This window comes from Nansenia antarctica, assembly GCF_963989245.1.
Source record: "Nansenia antarctica genome assembly, chromosome: 3".
Classification (NCBI taxonomy): domain Eukaryota; kingdom Metazoa; phylum Chordata; class Actinopteri; order Argentiniformes; family Microstomatidae; genus Nansenia; species Nansenia antarctica.
Genome location: NC_137688.1, coordinates 7,496,840 through 7,520,141, shown reverse-complemented (window position 1 = coordinate 7,520,141; position 23,302 = coordinate 7,496,840). Strand labels below are relative to the sequence as shown.

At 45.4% G+C, this 23,302-nt stretch overlaps 2 protein-coding genes across 2 annotated transcripts; one reads left to right on the top strand and one right to left on the bottom strand.

The window, feature by feature from the left end:
• Positions 1-7: 7 nt before the first annotated feature.
• On the top strand, positions 8-16,464 carry clnk (cytokine dependent hematopoietic cell linker; the record flags this gene model as incomplete). Its single annotated transcript, XM_080526330.1, has 6 exons — positions 8-55; positions 11,313-11,466; positions 15,382-15,476; positions 15,629-15,706; positions 15,863-16,018; positions 16,312-16,464. 6 exons carry the CDS (start codon positions 8-10, stop codon positions 16,462-16,464), a joined length of 684 nt encoding a protein of 227 aa, XP_080382456.1.
• A 371-nt stretch (positions 16,465-16,835) lies between these two features.
• znf518b (zinc finger protein 518B) lies at positions 16,836-19,452 on the bottom strand (the record flags this gene model as incomplete). Its single annotated transcript, XM_080526329.1, has 1 exon — positions 16,836-19,452. The coding sequence occupies one exon, from the start codon at positions 19,450-19,452 to the stop codon at positions 17,671-17,673; it is 1,782 nt and encodes a 593-aa protein (XP_080382455.1). The 3' UTR covers positions 16,836-17,670.
• Between the last annotated feature and the right edge of the window lie 3,850 nt (positions 19,453-23,302).

Sequence of the window (23,302 nt, the reverse complement as noted above, 5' to 3'; positions counted from 1 at the left end):
CATAAAGATGGCATCCTCCGTCGGTAGGCAAACTGGTGGGGATCCAGTGTGGAAGGTAGGTGGTCTTTAAGGTGAGCCAGGACCAACCTCTAGAAGCACTTCATAATGATGGGAGTTATATTAGTGCAACCGGGCGGAAGTCATCTATCATCCTGCTCAGCTCGACACACCTGGGGGATGTAAGATTCAGCATCAACTACCTTTGAGACTTGTATAATATAATAATAATAATAATAATAATAATAATAATACATTAGACTTATATAGCGGTTTTCGAGACACTCAAAAAAGATTGAGTAATAAAAAGAAACAAAAAATAAATAAAAGAAAGTATAGGGGCCTAATTAAGGTACTTTTACCTGCTCGCGGCTCTGTCAGTATTGATTGATTGATTGACTGATTGACTGAACATTTTCATTGTGTGAAGCGCATTGAGTTACATCTTGTAAGAAATGCGCTATACAAATAAAATTTGATTTGATTTGATTTGAATTAAGGTAGTGCTGGGGACACATGGGAAGGGGAGGGGGAGAGGGTTAACTGATGAAGGCAAGCTTGAAGAGGTGGGTTTTGAGGGCCTGTTTAAATGTTGTATCCTTGACTCTATTGGAATCTAGTATTCAAGTTGGAAGAAATGACTAGACTAAAGTTCCAGTTTGCTTTTTGGTATGCAAACTTCACCAGGCAACAACCGACTGGGGGATGTTCCAGAGAGTCCACGGGGAGGACATAGATGGTCTGCTAGACTGTGTCACAGACTATATCAAGTTCTGCGAGGAGAGCATCGTCCCCATTAAAAAGGTACGGTGCTTTCCTAACAACAAGCCGTGGATAAATGGGAACATCAAGAACCTTCTGAAAAGGAAGAGGAGGCTGTTTAAGGCAGGGGACACTGAGGGAGCCAGGGCCACTCAGAAGGAGGTGAAGAAGGAGCTGAGAGCAGCCAAAGAGGAATACAGGAGGAAATTGGAGGGCGGGCTAGTGGCCCACAGCTCCAAGGAGGTGTGGAAGGGTTTCAAGAAGATCACGGGCCACAAGCAGCCACATACTGTGGTGGAGGGGACCCGAGAGCAGGCGGATGACCTGAACTGCTTCTTTAACAGGCTTGACCAACCATCCCCCTGTCACCCCCCACAGCCCCCGACCCTCTCCTCCCCTCTCCAATGTACCGCACCCCTGGCAACAGTAGCCCCCACTCCCCCTGACCCCCTCACACCCCAGCAGCAATTGCCTCCCCTTACCAACACCAGGAGCCAGGGAGCATGCTTCACACCTGGAGACACCGGTACTCACAGCTTTATAACATCTGAGCAGGTGAGAAGGCAGCTCTCCAGGGTGAATGTGAACAAGTCCAGAGGTCCAGACAACATCAACCCCAGGGTTCTGAAGGTGTGTGCTGGAGAGCTGGCGGACACATTCCAACATCTCTTCAGTCTATCTCTAAGACTGAGGAGGGTGCCACAGCTCTGGAAGACCTCTTGCATCGTCCCAGTGCCAAAGAAGGGACGGCCCAGCACCCCAAACGACTACAGACCTGTCGCCCTGACACCACAGGTCATGAAGATCCTGGAGAGGCTAGTGCTGCAACACCTTAAGCCCCAGGTGAAGGACTTCCTGGACCCCCGGCAGTTTGCATACCAGGAGAGCATGGGGGTGGAGGATGCCATCATTTACATGCTGCACAGGGCCTACACACACCTGGAGAGGCCACAGAGCATGGTGAGGACCATGTTCTTCGACTTCTCCAGTGCATTTAACACTATCAAGCCATCACTGCTGGCTGACAAACTAGCAGTGATGTGTGTGGAGGACTCCCTGACGGCTTGGATCCACAACTACCTCACAGACAGGCGTCAGTATGTGAGACTGCAGGGCTGTCAGTCTGAGGTGGTGGTGTGCAACACCGGTGCCCCCCAGGGAACTGTTCTGTCACCCTTTCTCTTCACCCTCTATACCTCCGACTTCCAGTTTAGCTCCGACCAGTGCCACCTGCAGAAGTTTTCGGATGACTCCTCTATCGTTGGTTACATCACAGACGACAGGGATGAGGAGTACAGGGCCCTGGTGGAGAGCTTTGTGCAGTGGTGCGACACCAACTACCTTTTGCTTAACACCAGCAAAACAAAGGAGTTGGTGGTGGACTTTAGGAGGAAGAGAAGGACCCCAGCCCCCATCACCATCAAGGGGGTGGAAGTCGAGAGGGTGGACTCCTACAGGTACCTGGGAGTACAAATTAATAACAAACTGGACTGGACTGACAACACCGAGGCTCTTCTCAGGAAAGGGCAGAGCAGACTGTTTTTCCTGAGAAGGCTGAGGTCTTTCGGTGTCTGCAACAAGCTGCTGCAAATGTTTTATCAGTCGGTGGTTGCCAGCGTTCTGTTCTTCGCCGTGGCCTGCTGGGGTGGAAACATCTGTGCCAGGGATGCTGCGAAGCTAAACAAACTGGTGAAGAAGGCCAGCTCTGTGGTGGGGACCGGGCTGGACAGCCTAGAGGTGGTGGCAGAACAGAGGATGGGGAAAAAACTGGCGGCCATGCTGGCCAATCCCTCCCACCCGATGTACTGCGAGCTGGCGGGGATGAGGAGCAAGTTCAGCCACAGATTTGTTCTCCCCCGTCAAAGTACAAAAAGATTTGGACAGTCCTTTGTTCCAGCTGCACTCCGACTCTACAACCAGGCCCTGCAGGGTGGGGGAGACCTGGAGCTGGAACTTTTGGAACTTTTTACTTATTGACCCTGCACTGTTTTATGTATTTTATTGAATGTTTTCTGTTTTCTGTATTGAATGTTTTCTGCCCTAACTGAGCTGTTTGACAACAAAATTTCCCCATTGGGGACAATAAAGGTTTTCAATCAATCAATCAATCAATCAATCAATCAGGCCCACACTTTCATCCAACTGGACTATTCTATTAAGAATTGCTAGTTTGTTCTATAAAAAAAAATATCTAACTCAATCAAAGTCAATTCACACAGCAGCCATAGCCCCCACACCAGACCACACCAGACCTGTCCAAACCATCCCCCTTACATCACCTCACCACCCAGGCTGGGTAACTGGAGATATAACTAGGAGGCGGGGGGTATTTTTGCTGGTGGGTTGAGGGTGCCAGATTGACAGTGCGATGAGGGTGGGGTGTGTGTGTGTGTGGGGGGGGGCTGGGGGTGCTCACAGCTCACAGATAAGCATCATCGAGAATATGAGAGGCCAGATGGTAATCTCTTTCAGAGGAAGTGAGGCTATACCATAGCAGAGGAAACCGCAGGAGAGAGGTTGACCTTGTACTTGCAGCGCACGCCTTGCCTCTTACTGCAGCTGCACAGCTTTTTGGGTTAGACAGGAAGGCACTGTGTCCTAATACCTTTCTCATCAGAAACGAGTCCAAAAAAGTTTAAATATCACTGACTGATCACTGATCTTTACTGCTGGATGGTAGTGGTCTGGTGTTGTGTGCCCTGCTTGTGAGGTAAGTTTTTCTGTAACACTTGTTTTGGAAGTCTGAGTGCGCGGCTTTATATGTGGTATGACCATTTATCTCTAAGCTTGAATATATTTTTCTCTTCATAGACCGGCTTGAGTGTTTATTCTCCTGGAATAGCAATCAGCCCAGATGGAGAGTAAATATAGTGAAAACAAATGTCAAAATGCCTCTTTGGAGAGCAAGTGTTGAAATGTCATGATGCTCGCTCTGACTAAAATGTAGAGCCTGTAAAGAGAAGACATTTGCAGCCCATCTATTTTGAACTTCAATAACTGAGTGGCACATTATCATTTCAGATGAGTGGATATGAGTGGTCAACACTCTCTGTTTCATATGAGAAATGAGTGTCTCTGAAGATTGATCTAGTGCCTGGTAGCATGGTGGCATGACAGTAACTGTCGAACCAGTTATTCAGCTGCGGCCCGCAGAAAAAGAGTGCAACGTGTACTTGTTGAAACCATCAACTCAAATCCTCAATTCATATACAGGAGCTATTTTCTGTTCAAAACTCAGAGGAGAGCTCACAGTATTGAGGCCAAGCTACTCTAGCTAGACCACATCATCTCAAGGATGTCCCTTAGCCCCCCTGTCTGCAGTCTTTGACATTTCTCAGTGTAGGCCTACGAAGGAAATTGTCACCACTACAGGAAGTGTTATGTGACTGTTCCAGTGGCCTGCTAAATTTAGCTTTTAGGTAGACTTCTTTGCAAAGAGTGACATATTATTTGTAATGTTTCAGGAATTATGAAAAGGCTGTAAGAAACACCTATCGGTATGTACTGTTGATTCCCTGTTAATTGTTTTACAGTTAGTTTCAGATTAAACTTGATAAATGCATACCCGTTTTACTGATATTGTGCTTGTTCTACTATTGTAAGCATGTTCAGAGGTAGAGGAAGTTTGTCATTGACTAATAGATGACATTGTAAATCTCTTATTTTTGTTGTCCATTTCAGGCTCAGCGTTGTCTAATTTGGTGAACATGCAATAGCAACCGTGTAGCCTAGCGAAGAATAATTGATGGGCTGTAGTGGAAAACAAATGTGGATACAAAGAGAGTAGACAGGGTTTGAAACTCATAACAAAATAAAAATGTGCAACCCAGGACTTTTACATCTGAGAACAACTTCGCCGAGACACTGAGAGTGTTGTTCGTTTTTTCATAAATTATATGGTTATTTCTTTCCCCCAACTGTATCCATTGTCCTTGTTGATGCTCTACCATCTCAATCACTTGTACAAGGCTCTTTTTCATTGCTTTATGGTTGTTTGCTTCTAGCTGCCGTTTAGTTAAAGTGTCTTGTAAATGTATGACAATGGCAATGTTCACTTTATCCTCTGCTTGGCTTATGATACAGTACATGGCACTGTTGACGTATGGTGTTTTCCCCAGTAAATAAAAGCTTCAGTGGATGTTTTGAGGAACAGATATAAAACTGCCCCATCAGTGATGAAGTCCAAGTAAACCATTTTGACACGAATCGTTAAACTGTCCTTTTTTTAAAAACCTGAATGATTTCACCCTTGACCATAAAGGTTCCAAATAATGTTGACCGAAAGTCGACAACAGCAATTTAGATTGTCGGACGAGGCCCCAACTCTCAAGTACAGCTTTTAATTGTTTGTTTTCCCCCTTGAGGGCAGCAATAAAAGGTCAAAAGCAAGGCAGTAATGTAGCTGTCCTCTGTTCGCCACTCAATTAACTCCATGTCAGCCTTGATTATAGTTCGTTCTGGCAGGAACCATGCAGGAAGTGGGACTTATCGAGTTATAGGTTGTTGATACCAAACGTGACTGGAAATCTCTAAGCAATGTCATCCCTGACTTTCATGCTAACTTGCCAGCAAAGACCTGCCATTTACTATAATAATAATAATAATTATTATTATTATTATAATTATAATAATAATAATAATAATAATAATAATAACAATAATAACTTGGTTTTATATAGCGCCTTTCTCAAACCCAGATTTTACAGACAGAAAGACAGACAGAACAGAAAACCCCCCCAATGAAAACAAGAAGACAGCAACAGTGACAAAACTAGACTAGGGGCCAAAGGCCTTGGTGAACAGATACGTTTTGAGGGCTGATTTGAAGGTGTCCAGGGTGGGGGCGTTGTGGATCCCTGTGAGGAGAGAGTTCCAAAGGGTGGGAGCTGCCACACTGAAGGCTCTGTCCCCGAAGGTCCGTAGGTTGGTGCGGGGGGTGGAGAGCAGACCCATGTCTGAGAACCGCAGGTTCCGGGATGGGGTGTGTTGGCAGAGAAGGTCAGTGAGGTACTGGGGGGCGCAGGCGTGGAGGGGTTTGTAGGTGAGAAGGAGGATTTTGTAGGTGATGCAGGACTTGACCGGGTGCCAGTGGAGGTGAATGAGGGTGGGGGTGATGTGTTGCCAGGGCTTAGTGTGGGTGAGAACCCTGGCAGCTGAGTTCTGCACATACTGGAGCCTGTCCAGGGCTTTGCTGGGAACCCCGAACAGGACTCCATTGCAGTAGTCCAGGCGGGAGGTGATGAAGGCGTGGACGAGGGTTTCGGCCACAGAGTCAGTGAGGGAAGGTCGTAGTCTGGCAATGTTTATTTGTATAGCACCGTTCATACATAAAATGCAGCTCAATGTGTTTTACATTTCAAGAATTGAAACAATAACAAATAAATATGGCAAGAACAAATACATACAACAGCATAAATGAAAATTAAAACAAATTAGTAGAAATACATTTAAAAACGTGTAGTGATCAGTTTGGCTTTGTGTGTTTGTATAAAGTATAAAGCCATGGAAAAGTAATAAGAAATAGCGTGGGGGGCCTATGAAACAACAATTATTTCAGAAGCACAAAACCTTCCAGTTGTGCATGTGTTCAGCAGATAAAAGCATCCAAGAGCACCCTGTTTTGGAATCCGCAGCCTTGTGTTCAATATCAGCCTAATGATGTTTTTTCGTCTTTGTTTTGCCTATACTCATTAGCTCAAGAGAGAGGCAACAGCTATGAGTCTACACTGATAATGGTGAGTAATGGTTCCTGTGTCCACACTCTTACCTGTTGGTTCCACATCATCGTTCCCGAAGGGGAATGTTTAAGAGCTCCCAGGCCTTTATGTAATTACCTCTTCACTGGTCCGTCTTCATTGAGGCACACATAGAGCATACTGATACACGGATGTTCAAGGACAAATGGATTCACTGTAGACTACAGTCCAACTTTCCATTCAATTTGAATGTGCGATATTCTTCTTGTTGTCTTTCTCTCAATGGTATTAAATAGAAATGTTGTTCTACAAATATCAGTAAATAGCTGAGGGCTGATACAGATACTATAGCTAACAATGACTCTGATGAAGGTCATGTGTGTCTAATGAAGGCAATGTCAACTGAAACATCAGGTTTTTAACTAGAATTGCTCAATAACATTCCAACTTTTCTCACCTTTAACCATTTAGCACACGCTTTTGTCAAAAGCAATTTACATCTAGACAGGGACAATTCCTGTGGAAATTGTGAAGTGTGCTTGCAGGATGCAAATAATTAGAAATTACAGGGACAGTCTCCCTGGAGTAATTTAGGGCTAAGTGCCTTACTCAAGGGCATACCAGTGGTGGTGTTCCCAGGTGGGGTTTTAACTCATGACCCTCTGATCACCAGTCCAACTCACTATCCACTAGGCCACCTTTCAGTGCAGTGATTGTGTAATATAAGGCAGCAGCTTTTTGTTTGTTGTTTGGGCACAAACTCCCTCTCTACTAGTAATAATAATAATAATAATAATTCATGTATATAGCGCTTTTCCGAGGCTCAAAGATGCTGACAATATGGGAGAAACGGAAAAACACAGAAACAACAAGCAACAGATAACATGGACACATGGAACACAGAGTTAGCGAACGGGGAGGGGAGGGGGGTGGTAGGGTTTGTACGTAAGACGTACCACTTGGCCAATAGCGCTAATCTCTTGGTGGTACAGTATTCTTTATGGCTTCTGCTGGCAACTTTGCCCCCCCAGCCCTCCATCAACCCTGCAGCCATTGCCAGATTGAAGTAAGCGTGAGGTGATAATGGGATGGCATAGTGCGCACAGAGAGGGCAGCACAGAGAGGGCAGCACAGAGAGGGCAGCACAGAGAGGGCAGCAGAGAGAGGGCAGCAGAGAGAGGGCAGCAGAGAGAGGGCAGCACAGAGAGGGCAGCACAGAGAGAGGGCAGCAGAGAGAGGGCAGCAGAGAGAGGGCAGCAGAGAGAGGGCAGCAGAGAGAGGGCAGCAGAGAGAGAGGGCAGCACAGAGAGAGGGCAGCAGCACAGAGAGGGCAGCACAGAGAGAGGGCAGCACAGAGAGGGCAGCAGAGAGAGGGCAGCACAGAGAGGGCAGCACAGAGAGAGGGCAGCACAGAGAGGGCAGCAGAGAGAGGGCAGCAGAGAGAGAGGGCAGCACAGAGAGGGCAGCACAGAGAGGGCAGCAGAGAGAGGGCAGCACAGAGAGGGCAGCAGAGAGAGGGCAGCACAGAGAGAGGGCAGCACAGAGAGGGCAGCACAGAGAGGGCAGCACAGAGAGGGCAGCAGAGAGAGGGCAGCAGAGAGAGAGAGGGCAGCACAGAGAGGGCAGCACAGAGAGGGCAGCAGAGAGAGGGCAGCACAGAGAGGGCAGCAGAGAGAGGGCAGCAGAGAGAGGGCAGCACAGAGAGGGCAGCAGAGAGAGAGGGCAGCAGAGAGAGGGCAGCAGAGAGAGGGCAGCACAGAGAGGGCAGCAGAGAGAGGGCAGCAGAGAGAGGGCAGCAGAGAGAGGGCAGCAGAGAGAGGGCAGCACAGAGAGAGGGCAGCAGAGAGAGGGCAGCAGAGAGAGGGCAGCAGAGAGAGGGCAGCACAGAGAGGGCAGCACAGAGAGGGCAGCACAGAGAGGGCAGCAGAGAGAGAGGGCAGCAGAGAGAGGGCAGCAGAGAGAGGGCAGCACAGAGAGGGCAGCACAGAGAGGGCAGCAGAGAGAGGGCAGCACAGAGAGGGCAGCAGAGAGAGGGCAGCACAGAGAGGGCAGCACAGAGAGGGCAGCACAGAGAGGGCAGCACAGAGAGAGGGCAGCAGAGAGAGGGCAGCACAGAGAGGGCAGCAGAGAGAGGGCAGCAGAGAGAGAGGGCAGCACAGAGAGAGGGCAGCAGCACAGAGAGGGCAGCACAGAGAGAGGGCAGCACAGAGAGGGCAGCAGAGAGAGGGCAGCACAGAGAGGGCAGCACAGAGAGAGGGCAGCACAGAGAGGGCAGCAGAGAGAGGGCAGCAGAGAGAGAGGGCAGCACAGAGAGGGCAGCACAGAGAGGGCAGCAGAGAGAGGGCAGCACAGAGAGGGCAGCAGAGAGAGGGCAGCACAGAGAGGGCAGCACAGAGAGGGCAGCACAGAGAGGGCAGCACAGAGAGGGCAGCAGAGAGAGGGCAGCACAGAGAGGGCAGCAGAGAGAGGGCAGCAGAGAGAGAGAGGGCAGCAGAGAGAGAGGGCAGCACAGAGAGGGCAGCACAGAGAGGGCAGCAGAGAGAGGGCAGCAGAGAGAGAGGGCAGCAGAGAGAGGGCAGCAGAGAGAGGGCAGCACAGAGAGGGCAGCAGAGAGAGGGCAGCAGAGAGAGGGCAGCACAGAGAGAGGGCAGCAGAGAGAGGGCAGCACAGAGAGGGCAGCACAGAGAGGGCAGCAGAGAGAGGGCAGCACAGAGAGGGCAGCAGAGAGAGGGCAGCACAGAGAGGGCAGACAGAGAGAGGCAGCAGAGAGAGGGCAGCACAGAGAGGGCAGACAGAGAGAGGGCAGCAGAGAGAGGGCAGCACAGAGAGGGCAGCAGAGAGAGGGCAGCACAGAGAGGGCAGCAGAGAGAGGGCAGCACAGAGAGGGCAGACAGAGAGAGGCAGCAGAGAGAGGGCAGCACAGAGAGGGCAGCACAGAGAGGGCAGCAGAGAGAGGGCAGCAGAGAGAGGGCAGCAGAGAGAGGGCAGCACAGAGAGGGCAGCAGAGAGAGGGCAGCACAGAGAGGGCAGCAGAGAGAGGGCAGCAGAGAGAGGGCAGCACAGAGAGAGGGCAGCACAGAGAGGGCAGCACAGAGAGGGCAGCAGAGAGAGGGCAGCAGAGAGAGGGCAGCAGAGAGAGGGCAGCACAGAGAGGGCAGCAGAGAGAGGGCAGCAGAGAGAGGGCAGCAGAGAGAGGGCAGCACAGAGAGGGCAGCAGAGAGAGGGCAGCAGAGAGAGGGCAGCACAGAGAGAGGGCAGCACAGAGAGAGGGCAGCACAGAGAGGGCAGCACAGAGAGGGCAGCACAGAGAGGGCAGCACAGAGAGAGGGCAGCAGAGAGAGGGCAGCACAGAGAGAGGGCAGCACAGAGAGGGCAGCACAGAGAGGGCAGCACAGAGAGGGCAGCAGAGAGAGGGCAGCACAGAGAGGGCAGCAGAGAGAGAGGGCAGCACAGAGAGGGCAGCACAGAGAGAGGGCAGCAGAGAGAGGGCAGCACAGAGAGGGCAGCACAGAGAGGGCAGCAGAGAGAGGGCAGCAGAGAGAGGGCAGCACAGAGAGAGGGCAGCACACAGAGAGGGCAGCACAGAGAGGGCAGCAGAGAGAGGGCAGCAGAGAGAGGGCAGCACAGAGAGGGCAGCAGAGAGAGAGGGCAGCAGAGAGAGGGCAGCACAGAGAGGGCAGCAGAGAGAGAGGGCAGCACAGAGAGGGCAGCAGAGAGAGAGGGCAGCAGAGAGAGAGGGCAGCACAGAGAGGGCAGCAGAGAGAGGGCAGCACAGAGAGAGGGCAGCAGAGAGAGGGCAGCAGAGAGAGAGGGCAGCAGAGAGAGAGGGCAGCAGAGAGAGGGCAGCACAGAGAGGGCAGCAGAGAGAGAGGGCAGCAGAGAGAGAGGGCAGCAGAGAGAGGGCAGCACAGAGAGGGCAGCAGAGAGAGGGCAGCACAGAGAGGGCAGCAGAGAGAGGGCAGCAGAGAGAGAGGGCAGCAGAGAGAGAGGGCAGCAGAGAGAGGGCAGCACAGAGAGGGCAGCAGAGAGAGAGGGCAGCAGAGAGAGAGGGCAGCAGAGAGAGAGGGCAGCAGAGAGAGGGCAGCACAGAGAGGGCAGCAGAGAGAGAGGGCAGCAGAGAGAGGGCAGCAGAGAGAGGGCAGCAGAGAGAGGGCAGCACAGAGAGAGGGCAGCAGAGAGAGGGCAGCACAGAGAGGGCAGCAGAGAGAGGGCAGCAGAGAGAGGGCAGCAGAGAGAGGGCAGCAGAGAGAGGGCAGCAGAGAGAGGGCAGCACAGAGAGAGGGCAGCAGAGAGAGGGCAGCAGAGAGAGGGCAGCACAGAGAGGGCAGCACAGAGAGAGGGCAGCAGAGAGAGGGCAGCAGAGAGAGGGCAGCACAGAGAGGGCAGCACAGAGAGGGCAGCAGAGAGAGGGCAGCACAGAGAGGGCAGCACAGAGAGGGCAGCACAGAGAGGGCAGCACAGAGAGGGCAGCACAGAGAGGGCAGCACAGAGAGGGCAGTGAGCGATGCTAAGACACAAGTCGTAGTCTCATTCTCGGTATCATCAGCATTACTCATGTCAAAACATGACCTAACTAACAGGTCTACTAACAGATAGAGGCAGGTTGACAGTGAAGTATCTAGTGTAGTATAGACAGAGGATAAGGACACAGATTAATTGATTGAGCAGGACTGATAGGAGACAAAATATTGGAGTGTTACTATTGGGTCCACAGACTGTACAAAATAATGTGGGGTATGGTGCTTTTACATGAATCTTTCTACACCTTAACAACAATCTAAATCTCACCACGAGTTGTTTGCAGTGTGTGTCGATTCTCACACACGTAAGTGGCTCTTTGCTTGTTGTTCACCACAGGAACCTTACAAGAGAGGCACCAGGAGCAAACAGAGATTGGGTCGCTATAGCAACGTGGAGGAGCCTGAGTACCATGTTGCGGAAGAGCCGGAGGAAGTGTTCAACGTGAACATCCACCCTGCCAGACCCACACAGTCTGACCGAGAATATGCAGGTAGGATTTCTAGTCACTGTCAATAGATATGCACCAAATTTGAGAAACAGCGGTAAAAAGTCGAAAACAGGGATTTATCTCATAGAAATAGACTTACTCGATACTCCTTCTAACTGAGTTAAAAGTAAGGTTAGTCAGTAGTCATGACAGCCACACATGACTCCCAGTAATCTCCTTTGCCTGTCATCTGCTACAGTAACTTCAGCATTAGTTCATTATTTTACAGTTCATTATTTCTTCTTCCTCCTTATCTTGCTTTTTCTAAAATATTCAAACAATGTAGACCCAACCAGATCCTCCACTGTGTGAGCAAACTGAATTAGAAGTAATGAAAAAAACTAAAGTAGGCAAAAAATAACTGTACCATTGAATACTCATGGTGAGAAAGAGAGCAGATTGGCAGAGTGTGAGAGAGACGTCATGCTGCTGAGAAAGGCCTGGAGTGAATCTCTAGGGCCATCTGTTGGCCAGCCCACACGGTGTGAGAGAGGCTATTATCCAGAAACTAAAGGAGAGAAAGCATGAGGAGAGTGAATAAACCCCTCATACACTCCTCTGGGTATGAAGTTATATCACAGTGCCCTACTGCTGTGACTTGTCTAATAACACTTTTTTGTGCTGTTTTGGGGGAGGGTGGGTTCCGCTGCCTCACTCTAATACTAGTATTCTAGTCACCCGTATTGAGTGGTGTAAGCTCTCATAGTATTCTAAGAATGGGTCCCAAGTCTTCTCAACGTTTTGCAAAGAGCCTTTAAGGGTGTATCTGATTTTCTCGAGTTTCAGGAAATGCCTAGTGTCTCTGATCCATCTCATGAAGTTAGGGGGTGTTTGTTCCTTCCAGGAGAGAAGAATGAGGCCTCTGGCAATCAAGGCTTCGCTTTTAAGGGAACACGTTTCAGGGGTAAAACCGAATAGGGCACATATGGGATTGGGTTTGATGACTTTAACTTTTAAATATTTGAGTGTAGGCACCAACATTTTTTTGAGTCTTCATTGCGTTGGGGAGATATGACCGTTGTGGAGCGGTTTCTTGCTTGTTTTGCTATCTCAGCCATCATTCTGGCTTGTACAGGCTGTTTGCATCTGCTAGTTGGTCGTATTAGGCCGGATTTGGTCTGCCCAAGAGTGGAATCCTCTATTTCTGGGCATGGTATCAGGATGACGTTTACTAAGCATAATGTGACACAATGATCGGCAATGGTGGTTGAAATAGGTTTTCAGGGGATCTCCTCCTGTTGGTGGTCTCAGGGGATCTCTTATGATGCATTCTCTGCCAGGGGACCTCATTCGATTAGATTAGATTCAACTTTATTGTTATTGCAGAGTACCAGACAACAAAATGCAGTTCAGCATCAGAAGTGCAAATAGTGATACAGTGCAAAGACATAATAGTGTATACAAAATAGGATGTGTACAGTTCTGAAATGATAAGTACAGTAGGTAGTAGGTATATACATTTTGATAAACTACAAGCGCTCCAAAGTATTATTGCTGCTACTACCACTTCATCTACCACCAGACGTACTAGGACCAGTAACTAGTCGGTCTTGATATTGATAATGGTATTCCCTTTTATTTCAAGACAGGGACTTTCAGAGATCCTCATCCACTCAGAGTCACTGCTCAAGTGTAAGTTTCCCTGTTGTCGCACAGCCCACATATACACAGTCCACCAGGAGTTTATGATTCACTCTTTAATGAGAAAGAGTCTCTGTACACTTAGCATCAATTTCAGAACAAGACCCACTCTTTAAAAGGTTCATTAATGTGTTATGGCTTACCTTGTAGGTCAGCCCTGTTATACCCCCTCGAAAGCCAAGAGGCCCACCCCCTTGTAACCCAGGTAACTGACTGATTACGGATAACCTATGAAATTTCAACGCACAATTTCTGAGGACATGAAACATACTTTGAAACTCAGATAAATGGCTTTGTTGGAAATTAGAAGATGGTCATGGTCTACTTTGTTTGTGGATAGACATATGGTAACATTTTAGTCAAGTTGTGTGTTATCACTGGAGCAGTTACTTCCAATTCTTGAACAGGAAGCCCAGCACCTGCTATCAACCGCAAATTGAAGCCAGGAAGACCAAGGGTGACTCCAATAGGTAACTATGGCAATCCTTTATTTACATAAAATATTCTCAGGGTATAATTGAAGTAATTATTTGTTTTTTCAGATGAGAGAACACAGGTCAAGAAGTCTAGAAAACAGGTACAAAATAAGTCCTCAAAACGAAAAATATGTAGTCTTGTAAAATTCAAAAGAATGACTGAACACAACACATGCAACGAATAACAGCAAATCATTTGTCAATATGTTTTATTCATTGTCATCTAACTTGTCTCTTTTACAGAACATGCACATCTCACAAAGGTAACAGTCTGCGGGGTTTACTAAAGTACTTCCAATGTGCTTATAATGTATATGTTCCCTCACTCTCCACTTTAAATCCCACCTCAAAACCTACCTGTTCTCCCATGCATACAATCTCCCCTACCCCTAACCATCTCCCCTAACCCTGCCACCCCCCTCCCCCCCTTGACATGCATACAACCTCCCCTACCCCTAACCACCACCATATATAAATGCAATGAATTATTATTATTATTATTATTATTATTATTATGATTATGTTGTGACGGTGCAGTCTCCATAGAACAAATCTAGTTTGATTCTAGGTCCCCTCAGTCTTTACCCAAGGACCTGCTGAACCTCCTGTCTGGGCTGGACCTAGAGACACCCTCCGGAAGAAAGTGAGAACTGTTCCATCTATGGACCTATCGCTAAGCCACGCCCCGAAATAGAAATTGTCCAATCATATCACAGCAAAAGTCACTACAGGCAGAAAACTCGAAAAATCTGATGGTGAAAAGCTTCTAGACTAAATATTCTTGTCATCTTTAAAAAAAAGAAAACATGTCTATCACTTGCTGTGGTAAATCAGAAATCAGAAATGTGTCAAGTCCCGCCATTGTAAGTCATTGAATGTCATTCAGTCAGGGTCGATCAGTCAGTCACTGTCAGTGAAGCGTTGTTTGTTTGTCCGAGTTTTCAAACGGGGCGTGGCTTAGCGATAGGTCCATTGTGGCGTTTTGGGGGGACTCACACAAAATGCTGTAGTAGAGCGCCACCTCTTGGTCAAATGTGATTCTATCATGATCACCGACCCATGTATAAAGGGTGCACCAATGCAAATGTCATGGAAATAATTCAAATCGTGTGTCTTTCCTTCTCCAACAGGCAGAGGGGACAACACAATGTAAGTGGTGGATTTACATACAGAATGCAAAAATCAGTAACCTATTTAGGCCTGATTTGCATGTGCCAATGTGCCATTCAATAACACATCCTGGCTAAAAACGGTGAAACCCATGTAAAAATGAACCCTTTGTATTCATTATACACATTGGTTATTCATTATAGGTGGCACACATTACTACCTTTGAAGGTTAGTACTGGTTAACTTAAACATTTACAGTAAGCCACATACTTTCCAACATAGTAATAACCAAATATGTGCTACTATATTTTAGATAAACATTGTTCAGACATGGAGCCGCCTAACCATACCCAAAGATATTCTCTGGACCTTGATTGTCCAGAACACACAGAAACGTAAGTAGTACAGTCACTGTAAGAATGTGAGAATATCTGTTAAAATGTTGTTAGAATGTGAAGACCCTTTCAGTCACTTTGGTGCGCATGTACAGTATGTATCTGTGTTGTATAATGTGAACACACTATTTTATCCTTTGTTAGGTTACATCAAAGAAACAATGTTACAGGTAAACATTGACTTTCTATCTCAATATATTGTTAAAAGTAGTAGACTTCATCTACTTTTTACGTCCCACTCAATCATTGATTGATTGATTGATTGATTTCAAATGCCCTCTATCTTTTCCATGCAGAGAGAACCACAAAGAGGCGTCAATACCATGAGTGGCCTCAGACTAAAGACGATGTTGACCAACACGACTTTGTGGCCATGGCAAAACCGTTTCAGGTACAGTATGCTACCTGAATACACACTGCACACACTCATCATGGTTGACATCACTACAGCATCTCATCATGGTTGACATCACTACAGCATTGATTGCCAATATAGGTTGCTTGTTACTGTAATGACTGTCCATCATCATTTCTATTTCACAGACGTACAATGAACATGAGTGGTACATAGGACCTTGCAATCGAGCAGAGGCTGAACATGCCTTACACTTAGTTAACAAGGTATTGCTTATGCAATGTGTAGAGAGAGCCATTATTATACAATAATTCAACTGGAGACAAAAAGTATTTGGATTGACATGCTGTACAGTAGACTATATGACCTCAGTATTTAGTACTGTTTATGATGATCTATATATTTATATCCCTCACTAACAGGATGGGGCATATTTGGTGCGTGATTGCTCAAGAAATACTGCCTGTGAGCCGTTTGTCTTGGTGGTGTTTCATGACAAGAGAGTTTTCAATGTGAAAATTCGGTTCATTGAGAGCTCCCGCAAGTATGTCCTTGGGAACAAGCAACGAGCAAATGACGTGAGTGGACCAATACATACCGGCCACTACTCAAATCTTGTATAGATCTGAGAGGATTGGATGGCCATAAGGAAGATTGCCAAAATGCCCTCTAGCCTACTAGAGGGCAGGGTGAAATCCATCTTGCTTATAGCTATTCAATCGTTTCCGATCTAGAATATTGAGAAGGGCTTAAAGGGAATGACATTAAAGGGATTGTTTCTGGCCTTCTTCTGAAGTATCTCTTGCCAAGCATACTTGGGGATCTCATGGGTGATCTCATGACACAACAATGCTCACTCTTCTTCCCTCAGATGTTTGATGCTGTGGCAGACATCATAACATTTCACTCCATCTTCCCAGTAGTCCTCATAGACGGGAGGAACATATCAGCTGGCAAATATCAGGGAAACTGCGTATTGACGTACCCAATTACCAAAGAGGATGTGTACCTATTGCTGGCATGAGAGGCATGCAGATCCGAAGTGAATAGAACATTTTCAGAGTTAGTCTATCTTGTGTACTTAGTTTTGTCTTTTCAACTGTTTTTTAAATTTTTTATTATTGTGTGTTCTTATGTGAATCATGTATCCATATACTTTCATAAAACGAATTTGATTAGAAGTGGCCTAATTTAACCACTCTGCTGATAGTCGTTCCAACACAGGTTAGTCACAGAGAATGAACATCTGTATCCACACTGCATTGCAATTATGATAACTTGCAAATAATAATACTCAATTCTTAGAAATGTTTTATTCAAAAGGATGCACAGAATAAAAGAAAACACTTGTTGAAATGATACAGAAATGACAAGAATCAACATTTCTCAGAGGGCACATTAAGATTAATATAGTTTACAACAATACCATAGAGTGCAGAACATGAGTGAGAACACTGTAGTTTGTCATGTGAATAATCTGAAATGTAACAGATTATTTTTGTCTGTTTGTTAAACTAAAATAACCATAGAATAAAATCTAATACCATGTCTACTGTAAAACAATGAAAACATTAATTATAATAAAAATAATAAAAAAGATGATGGAGAGAAGTACTATTTAATAACTGGGTCTTAAAAAAGTAAGGCAATACCACAGATTAAAATTCTTATTATCATTATTGTGTTGTTCTGTGGAAAAACTGAATGTGAAAAAGATAACTCATTTCTAGCATACTCATTTATTTGTTTGCATTTCTTCTAATACACCAATGTCAAAAGCACCTGTTAGAATTCTAAAGGAGGGTTGTAAAACATTACATTCACTATGCTATAGGGTAAATACTCAACGAGTACTTAAAAAGGGCTTGACATGGCTCCTTACATAAACTCCCAATTGAAAATAAACAATGGTGGTATGGCAATACTGGCATATTCTGTACAATTGCCCTCTCCAAAAGAACAGTATTTACAATCTTATACATAATCTGAAATAAACATTGAATGTAATTTCTGTCCTTTTACATGCGTCATCATTTGTACACCTGTGCTCCCAATGATGATATTGCAGAAGCAACACTTCTTTAAAGCAGGTTCAAATTAAACTGCATATCTTATTAAATAAATACAACTGGCAATACTTTATTAGTCTTGTTTGCTTTAGTAGAAGTCTCTATTGTGTCCTTTGCTTTAGTCATTTTTCTTCCATGATGACACTTTACCATGACCCTAACTACGGCGTGGCCCTGACAGTACATCCAACCACCTCATACGTCTCTCCTATAACTTTGCTCAACCTCATTTTCATGATATGGCACTTGGGGACAACCTCCTGAGAGGCTAGTCCATTTGTGACAGCCTCCCCCCCTGGTGGCCCCCTCAGGGCCTGTGGTTTGGGGTGGTTGAGAACCACCACAGGTTGGTTGGGGCCGGGCTGCTTCACTGGTTGGTCCTCTTTCAGAGGGGTTGGGCAGAGAACCACCGTCATGCCACATGACATGTGTGCGAATGTTGTTCGTCTGTGTGCCTTGTGTTGTTTTTTTCTTTTCTTCTGTACATGTAAGAGTGTGCTGCATTCCTGCCTGTGTGCCTGTGGATTAAGCGTTTCACTGTTATCCTCTAAATGTAACCTTTTCAGTGAGGACTTGTAGAAGAGTCTGGTAGGAACGTCCTGTTTGTTTGTTGTACAGCTTGGGACTGACTCTGTAATGCACTCAGCCACTAGGCTATTTGTGTGGGTAGTATTCTTATGCGTTTTCTCTTGCTGAACTGACGTGGGCACAACATTTTCAGTTTTCTTCTTGCTTTCTTTGAGCTTCAGAGCAGGTATCTTCACTCTTATGGTGATACGAGGCTTCTCATTCTTGGTGTTCTGAAAATTCTCTGTCAGTGTTTGGGTGGGCTGTGAAGATTTAACAGTATTTTCAGTGTCTATCTGGTTACAGGGCTGTGGAGTCATTAGAGGTTCCTGAATAGTGGTCATAGTCTTTGTGGCCACTCTTATGGTGATACGAGGCTTCTCATTCTTGGTGTTCTGAAAATTCTCCGTCAGTGTTTGGGTGAGCTGTGAAGATTTAACAGTATTTTCAGTGTCTATCTGGTTCCAGGGCTGTGGAGTCATTAGAGGTTCACGAATAGTGGTCATAGTCTTTGTGGCCACATTTTCACTCTCTCCTGCCTTTACGTTCTCATCATGTCCATTGAGCACAGCGGTCATCTTGTCAAGGACCACAGATTTCCTGATAGTGGACGTACCACTGTCCACTGCTATGCGCCGGAGAGCCACCATCAAGGTAGGAGGGCAGCCTCCGTCGGGCGGCTGACTCAGCGAAAACACAGATGAAATCACTGGGAAACTTTTGGATTCTGGACCTTCACACTCTATGGATCTCTCATTCCATCCCTCAGCCTGGATCCAAACAGATGTTTTGGGGTCAGAAAGATAAAAGCTCTTGGCGGGGAGGACACAGGATGACTCTTCCTTACATACTACAGATGGAGACGGACCTTGGACATTTACAGTGACGGACACACTTGAGACAGGGGAGACTGATGTCACTTCCTTCGGCTCGTCCTTCACTCTCACCAGCTTCGATTCATGGGAATTTCTTCTCAACTGCACACTATTTAATGAGGGGGCAGTTGATGGGCATTTTTGATTCAGGTTCATTGCCTCTTGGGTTGACCTGTTGGCTGTGCAAGATCCCTCATTCACTAGTTTTAATCTGTGTGGAGTGACGTCAGACACATACCTGGATGACGCGTTCCCTGAGGTGGCATTTTGTGAGGTTGTGCCCCTGCAGTCTTTCACTGGAGACCCGTCCAATTCTGGAGGGACTACTCTCAGTTTCAGTTCCTTTGCCCCGTTCACAGTTTTAACCTCAACAAGTTCAACAAGGCATCCGGGGGGAAGACTCACCTCGTCGGGGAAAGAGACAGTCAAAGGCCTGTTGTATTGGTATTTGAGTGGTTCAGTCAACGGGGTCAACAGCTCCATCTGGCTTTTGGGCATCATGTTTGCATTGGCCACTGTCCCGACCCGAAGTCCTTCCTCACCCTCTCTGGTCATGATATTCCTCGTCCGTAATGGTGTAACACTTGGATTTGGTGTGACCCTTGGAGTTGGTGAGACCCTTGGATTTGGTGGGATCCTTGGATTTGGTGGGATCCTTGGAGTTGGTGGGGTCCTTGGATTTGGTGGGATCCTTGGATTTGGTGGGATCCTTGGAGTTGGTGGGATGTTTGGATTTTGTGGGATGTTTGGATTTTGTGGGAAGTTTGGATTTTGTGGGATCCTTGGAGTTGGTGAGATCCTTGGATTTGGTGAGATCCTTGGATTTGGTGGGATCCTTGGATTTGGTGGGGTCCTTGGATTTGGTGGGATGTTTGGATTTTGTGGGATGTTTGGATTTTGTGGGAAGTTTGGATTTTGTGGGATCCTTGGAGTTGGTGAGATCCTTGGATTTGGTGGGGTCCTTGGATTTGGTGGGATGTTTGGATTTTGTGGAATCCTTGGATTTGGTGGGATCCTTGGATTTTGTGGGATGTTTGGATTTTGTGGAATCCTTGGATTTGGTGGGATCCTTGGATTTTGTGGGATGTTTGGATTTGGTGGGATGTTTGGATTTGGTGTGATCCTTGGATTTGGGCTCACTGGTGGTATATGGATGCTAATTCTGGGTACTCGGGGCAAAGCAGTTAGTGGTTTTCCACCGACTAGTTGACTGGGTCTTTTGTCAGACGGTGCATTGACCCTAACCCTAACACAGGCTTCCTTCTCAGCTGAATAGTCATAGTAATGAGATTTGAGGGGGGACAATCTGTTGTGTTTCTCTACATGATGGCTTAACTCTTCCTTGCTCCAACAGACATGGTTGCAATAGAAACAGTAAAATCTCATAAGCTGTACATCATGCTGCAACTTGTGTTTCTTGAACTGGGCAAAGTCTGTAGCCCTAAAGTCACATTTTTCACATTGCCACACTTTTGGTGAATTCACTACGTATTGCAAGTCAAACTCCTCACGCCTATAATCCTTTGAGAATGTTGGGAGAGCCTTTTGACATGCAGTCGGCTTCATCTTGGATAGGTCAAGATAATTCACTCGCTTGTCCTCAGAGTTCCACATGTTAAAAACCTCTCTGTTATCCATGTGGCAGAGATCCTTCCTTTCTTTAGTGGAGAATTAAACCCAATTCTGAAGAAAAAAAGGCAGGTCCTGTCTCCATCTGTCAAAGGTAGGGTTGATCTGTCTTCTTGTCTGTGTAGAGAAGGAAAGGAGAGAAAACGTAATGAGATCTTGAAACATTGGGGGCTTAGCCCAGCCCTAATTTTTTGTCGACGGGGTGGGGGGTGTTGTAGCTGAGTTTTTGTATGAGGTGTGCGCTAAATCATCAAATTGATAGCGATGCACTAGATCACATGCTTTTTTTTTTTTTTTTTTTACAGCAGTCATACATCACCCTGTCATCAGAACAACCATACCCCCCTTTTGGGGAAAATTGAGTGTGGAAAAGTGCTGGTGCCTCATTGGAAAAGCTAGTGTCACCATGCCTAAAAGCTGCTGCATATTATTTTGCACGTCAAATAATTTTAAAAGTCCCAGTTTTTTTTGATGCATAGTGTTTACATTTTTGCAGGCTTTGAGCAGCTGTTTTGGTGTGAAAGTTTGAGTTTTGAAGAGAGAAGGTGTGGTTTTGCTTATGTAGCTTTAGAAAAGTGTGTTGTGTTTAGAGTTTTGGGAAAATGGAGAGAAGTTTTGTGAAATGTGTTTTAGCAATTGAGAAAAACTGTAACCCTAACCCTACCCCTAATCCTAACCCTAACCTTAACCCTAACCTTAACCCTAGCACCCTAGCACCTAACCCTAACCCTAGTTTTCCCACATGTACTGTATTCCCACATGTACCGTAACATGTACACTACTGTATCACAACTCAATGCAAAGTGCAAACACTACAGAGGATCCATTACACACAACAATACTCACTGAAAACAATGTTCAGGGTGTGATGTTTTATTTTTTTGTTTATGGAACTATACCACACACACAATCATTTGCAACAAGTGTCTTACATTTTGAGTCGTTATGTTTAATGAATGAAGCTAGGTGTGTTCATTGTGTTCAAATTTTGCTGACTGTGGCAAGCATTTTGCATCACATGAGCTTTAATTTGAGAATTTGAGCAGAGTTTTTTGCAACTTGTGTTTTAGCAAGACAAAATGTGTTTAGACTTATGAGAAAAGGAGGATTGTGTTTTGTGAATTGTGTCTTCATGTGAAATGTGTTTATGGTTTTGGCAAATGGGAGCTAGTTTTAATAAATGTGTTTAGAGAACTGGTCATTTGGTTTAGAGAATTGGCTTTTGTGTTTTAGCAATTGGGAAAAACTGTAATGACAGCAAAATAGTGACATGACACTCATCAAGCCCTATTTCGGTAATTGTTTTCCAATATAACAACAACGACATACCTGTTTATCTGACTGCCTGGCTACCGGATTTGGTCTCCTGACAGACAAAACGCAGTACTGTTTACTTATTTCATGCTATTGAGTGTATATAGATATGATATATATATGTATATATAGATATTAGAGTGTATATATAGATATGATATATATGTATATATAGATATTAGAGTGTATTAATATAGATATGATATATATGTATATAGATATTAGAGTGTATATATAGATATGATATATATGTATATATAGATATTAGAGTGTACAGATATGATATATATGTATATATATATAGATATTAGAGTGTATAGATATGATATATATGTATATATAGATATTAGAGTGTATAGATATGATTATATATGTATATATATATATATATATATATATATATATATGATATATATGTATATATAGATATTAGAGTGTATATATAGATATGATACATGTGTGTATATATAGATATTAGAGTGTATACTATAGATATAGATATGATACAATATCAAAACACTATATTATATTATATATACTATACTAATATTCAAATAGCAAACACCTCGAATTTGAATATACCGCGGGAGGGGGAATACCCGGATGCAAACAGGCCTGTGTGTGAGCGCCGACCCAGCCATTCCCAGCTCACTGCTCACCTCCTCGTTCAACGTCAAGATGGTATAAAAACGACGGGAATAACACGACCTGAACTAATGGATCTATGTACATAGAAGAAAAACGTTTAAAGAAAAACACGGTTCATGCTGAGAATAAACGCATGATGCAAGATAATCTATCGGTTTCTTAGACCTACGGCCATGTTATCGTCGTGCAGGTCCGTTTGTTGGGCCAATAATAAAATGTGAACAAACCTTCTTTGTCAACGGCTGTTGTGACCTCCATGTTTTCTTCCACCAGCAACGCTCACAGTCACACAACCGGACTTCTAGAAGTCAGACGAGCGGATTTCACGTCGAACCCCTTTATGAATCGTTATACAACAAATGCAGAAGCTTACATTTGGAGATTAAATCTGTACATGTATTTTCTTGCAAATTCGCATTCTCGTAGCAACGAAACAAGGGAGTGGACACTGCTCCATACGGGTCTTTACGCTCACGCAGCGTAGAGGATCTGCTACATTGTGATTGGCTGCGCGGCAAAGAAATTTAACCCCTTGTTGCATGAATGTAATGAAGACGGCCAGCATTTATTAAATACACATTTTTAGGAAAAGCATTACACATGCACAATTGGCCTGTATATCATTCATTGATCTGAATGAATATGTTCCACACTCATGTACATCTCATGTATATGCACTTTATATTGATTTATATACTCACTGTAAAACCTTTTACTGCACCATGCCATTATTTGCATTGGTTAGATGCCAAACTACATT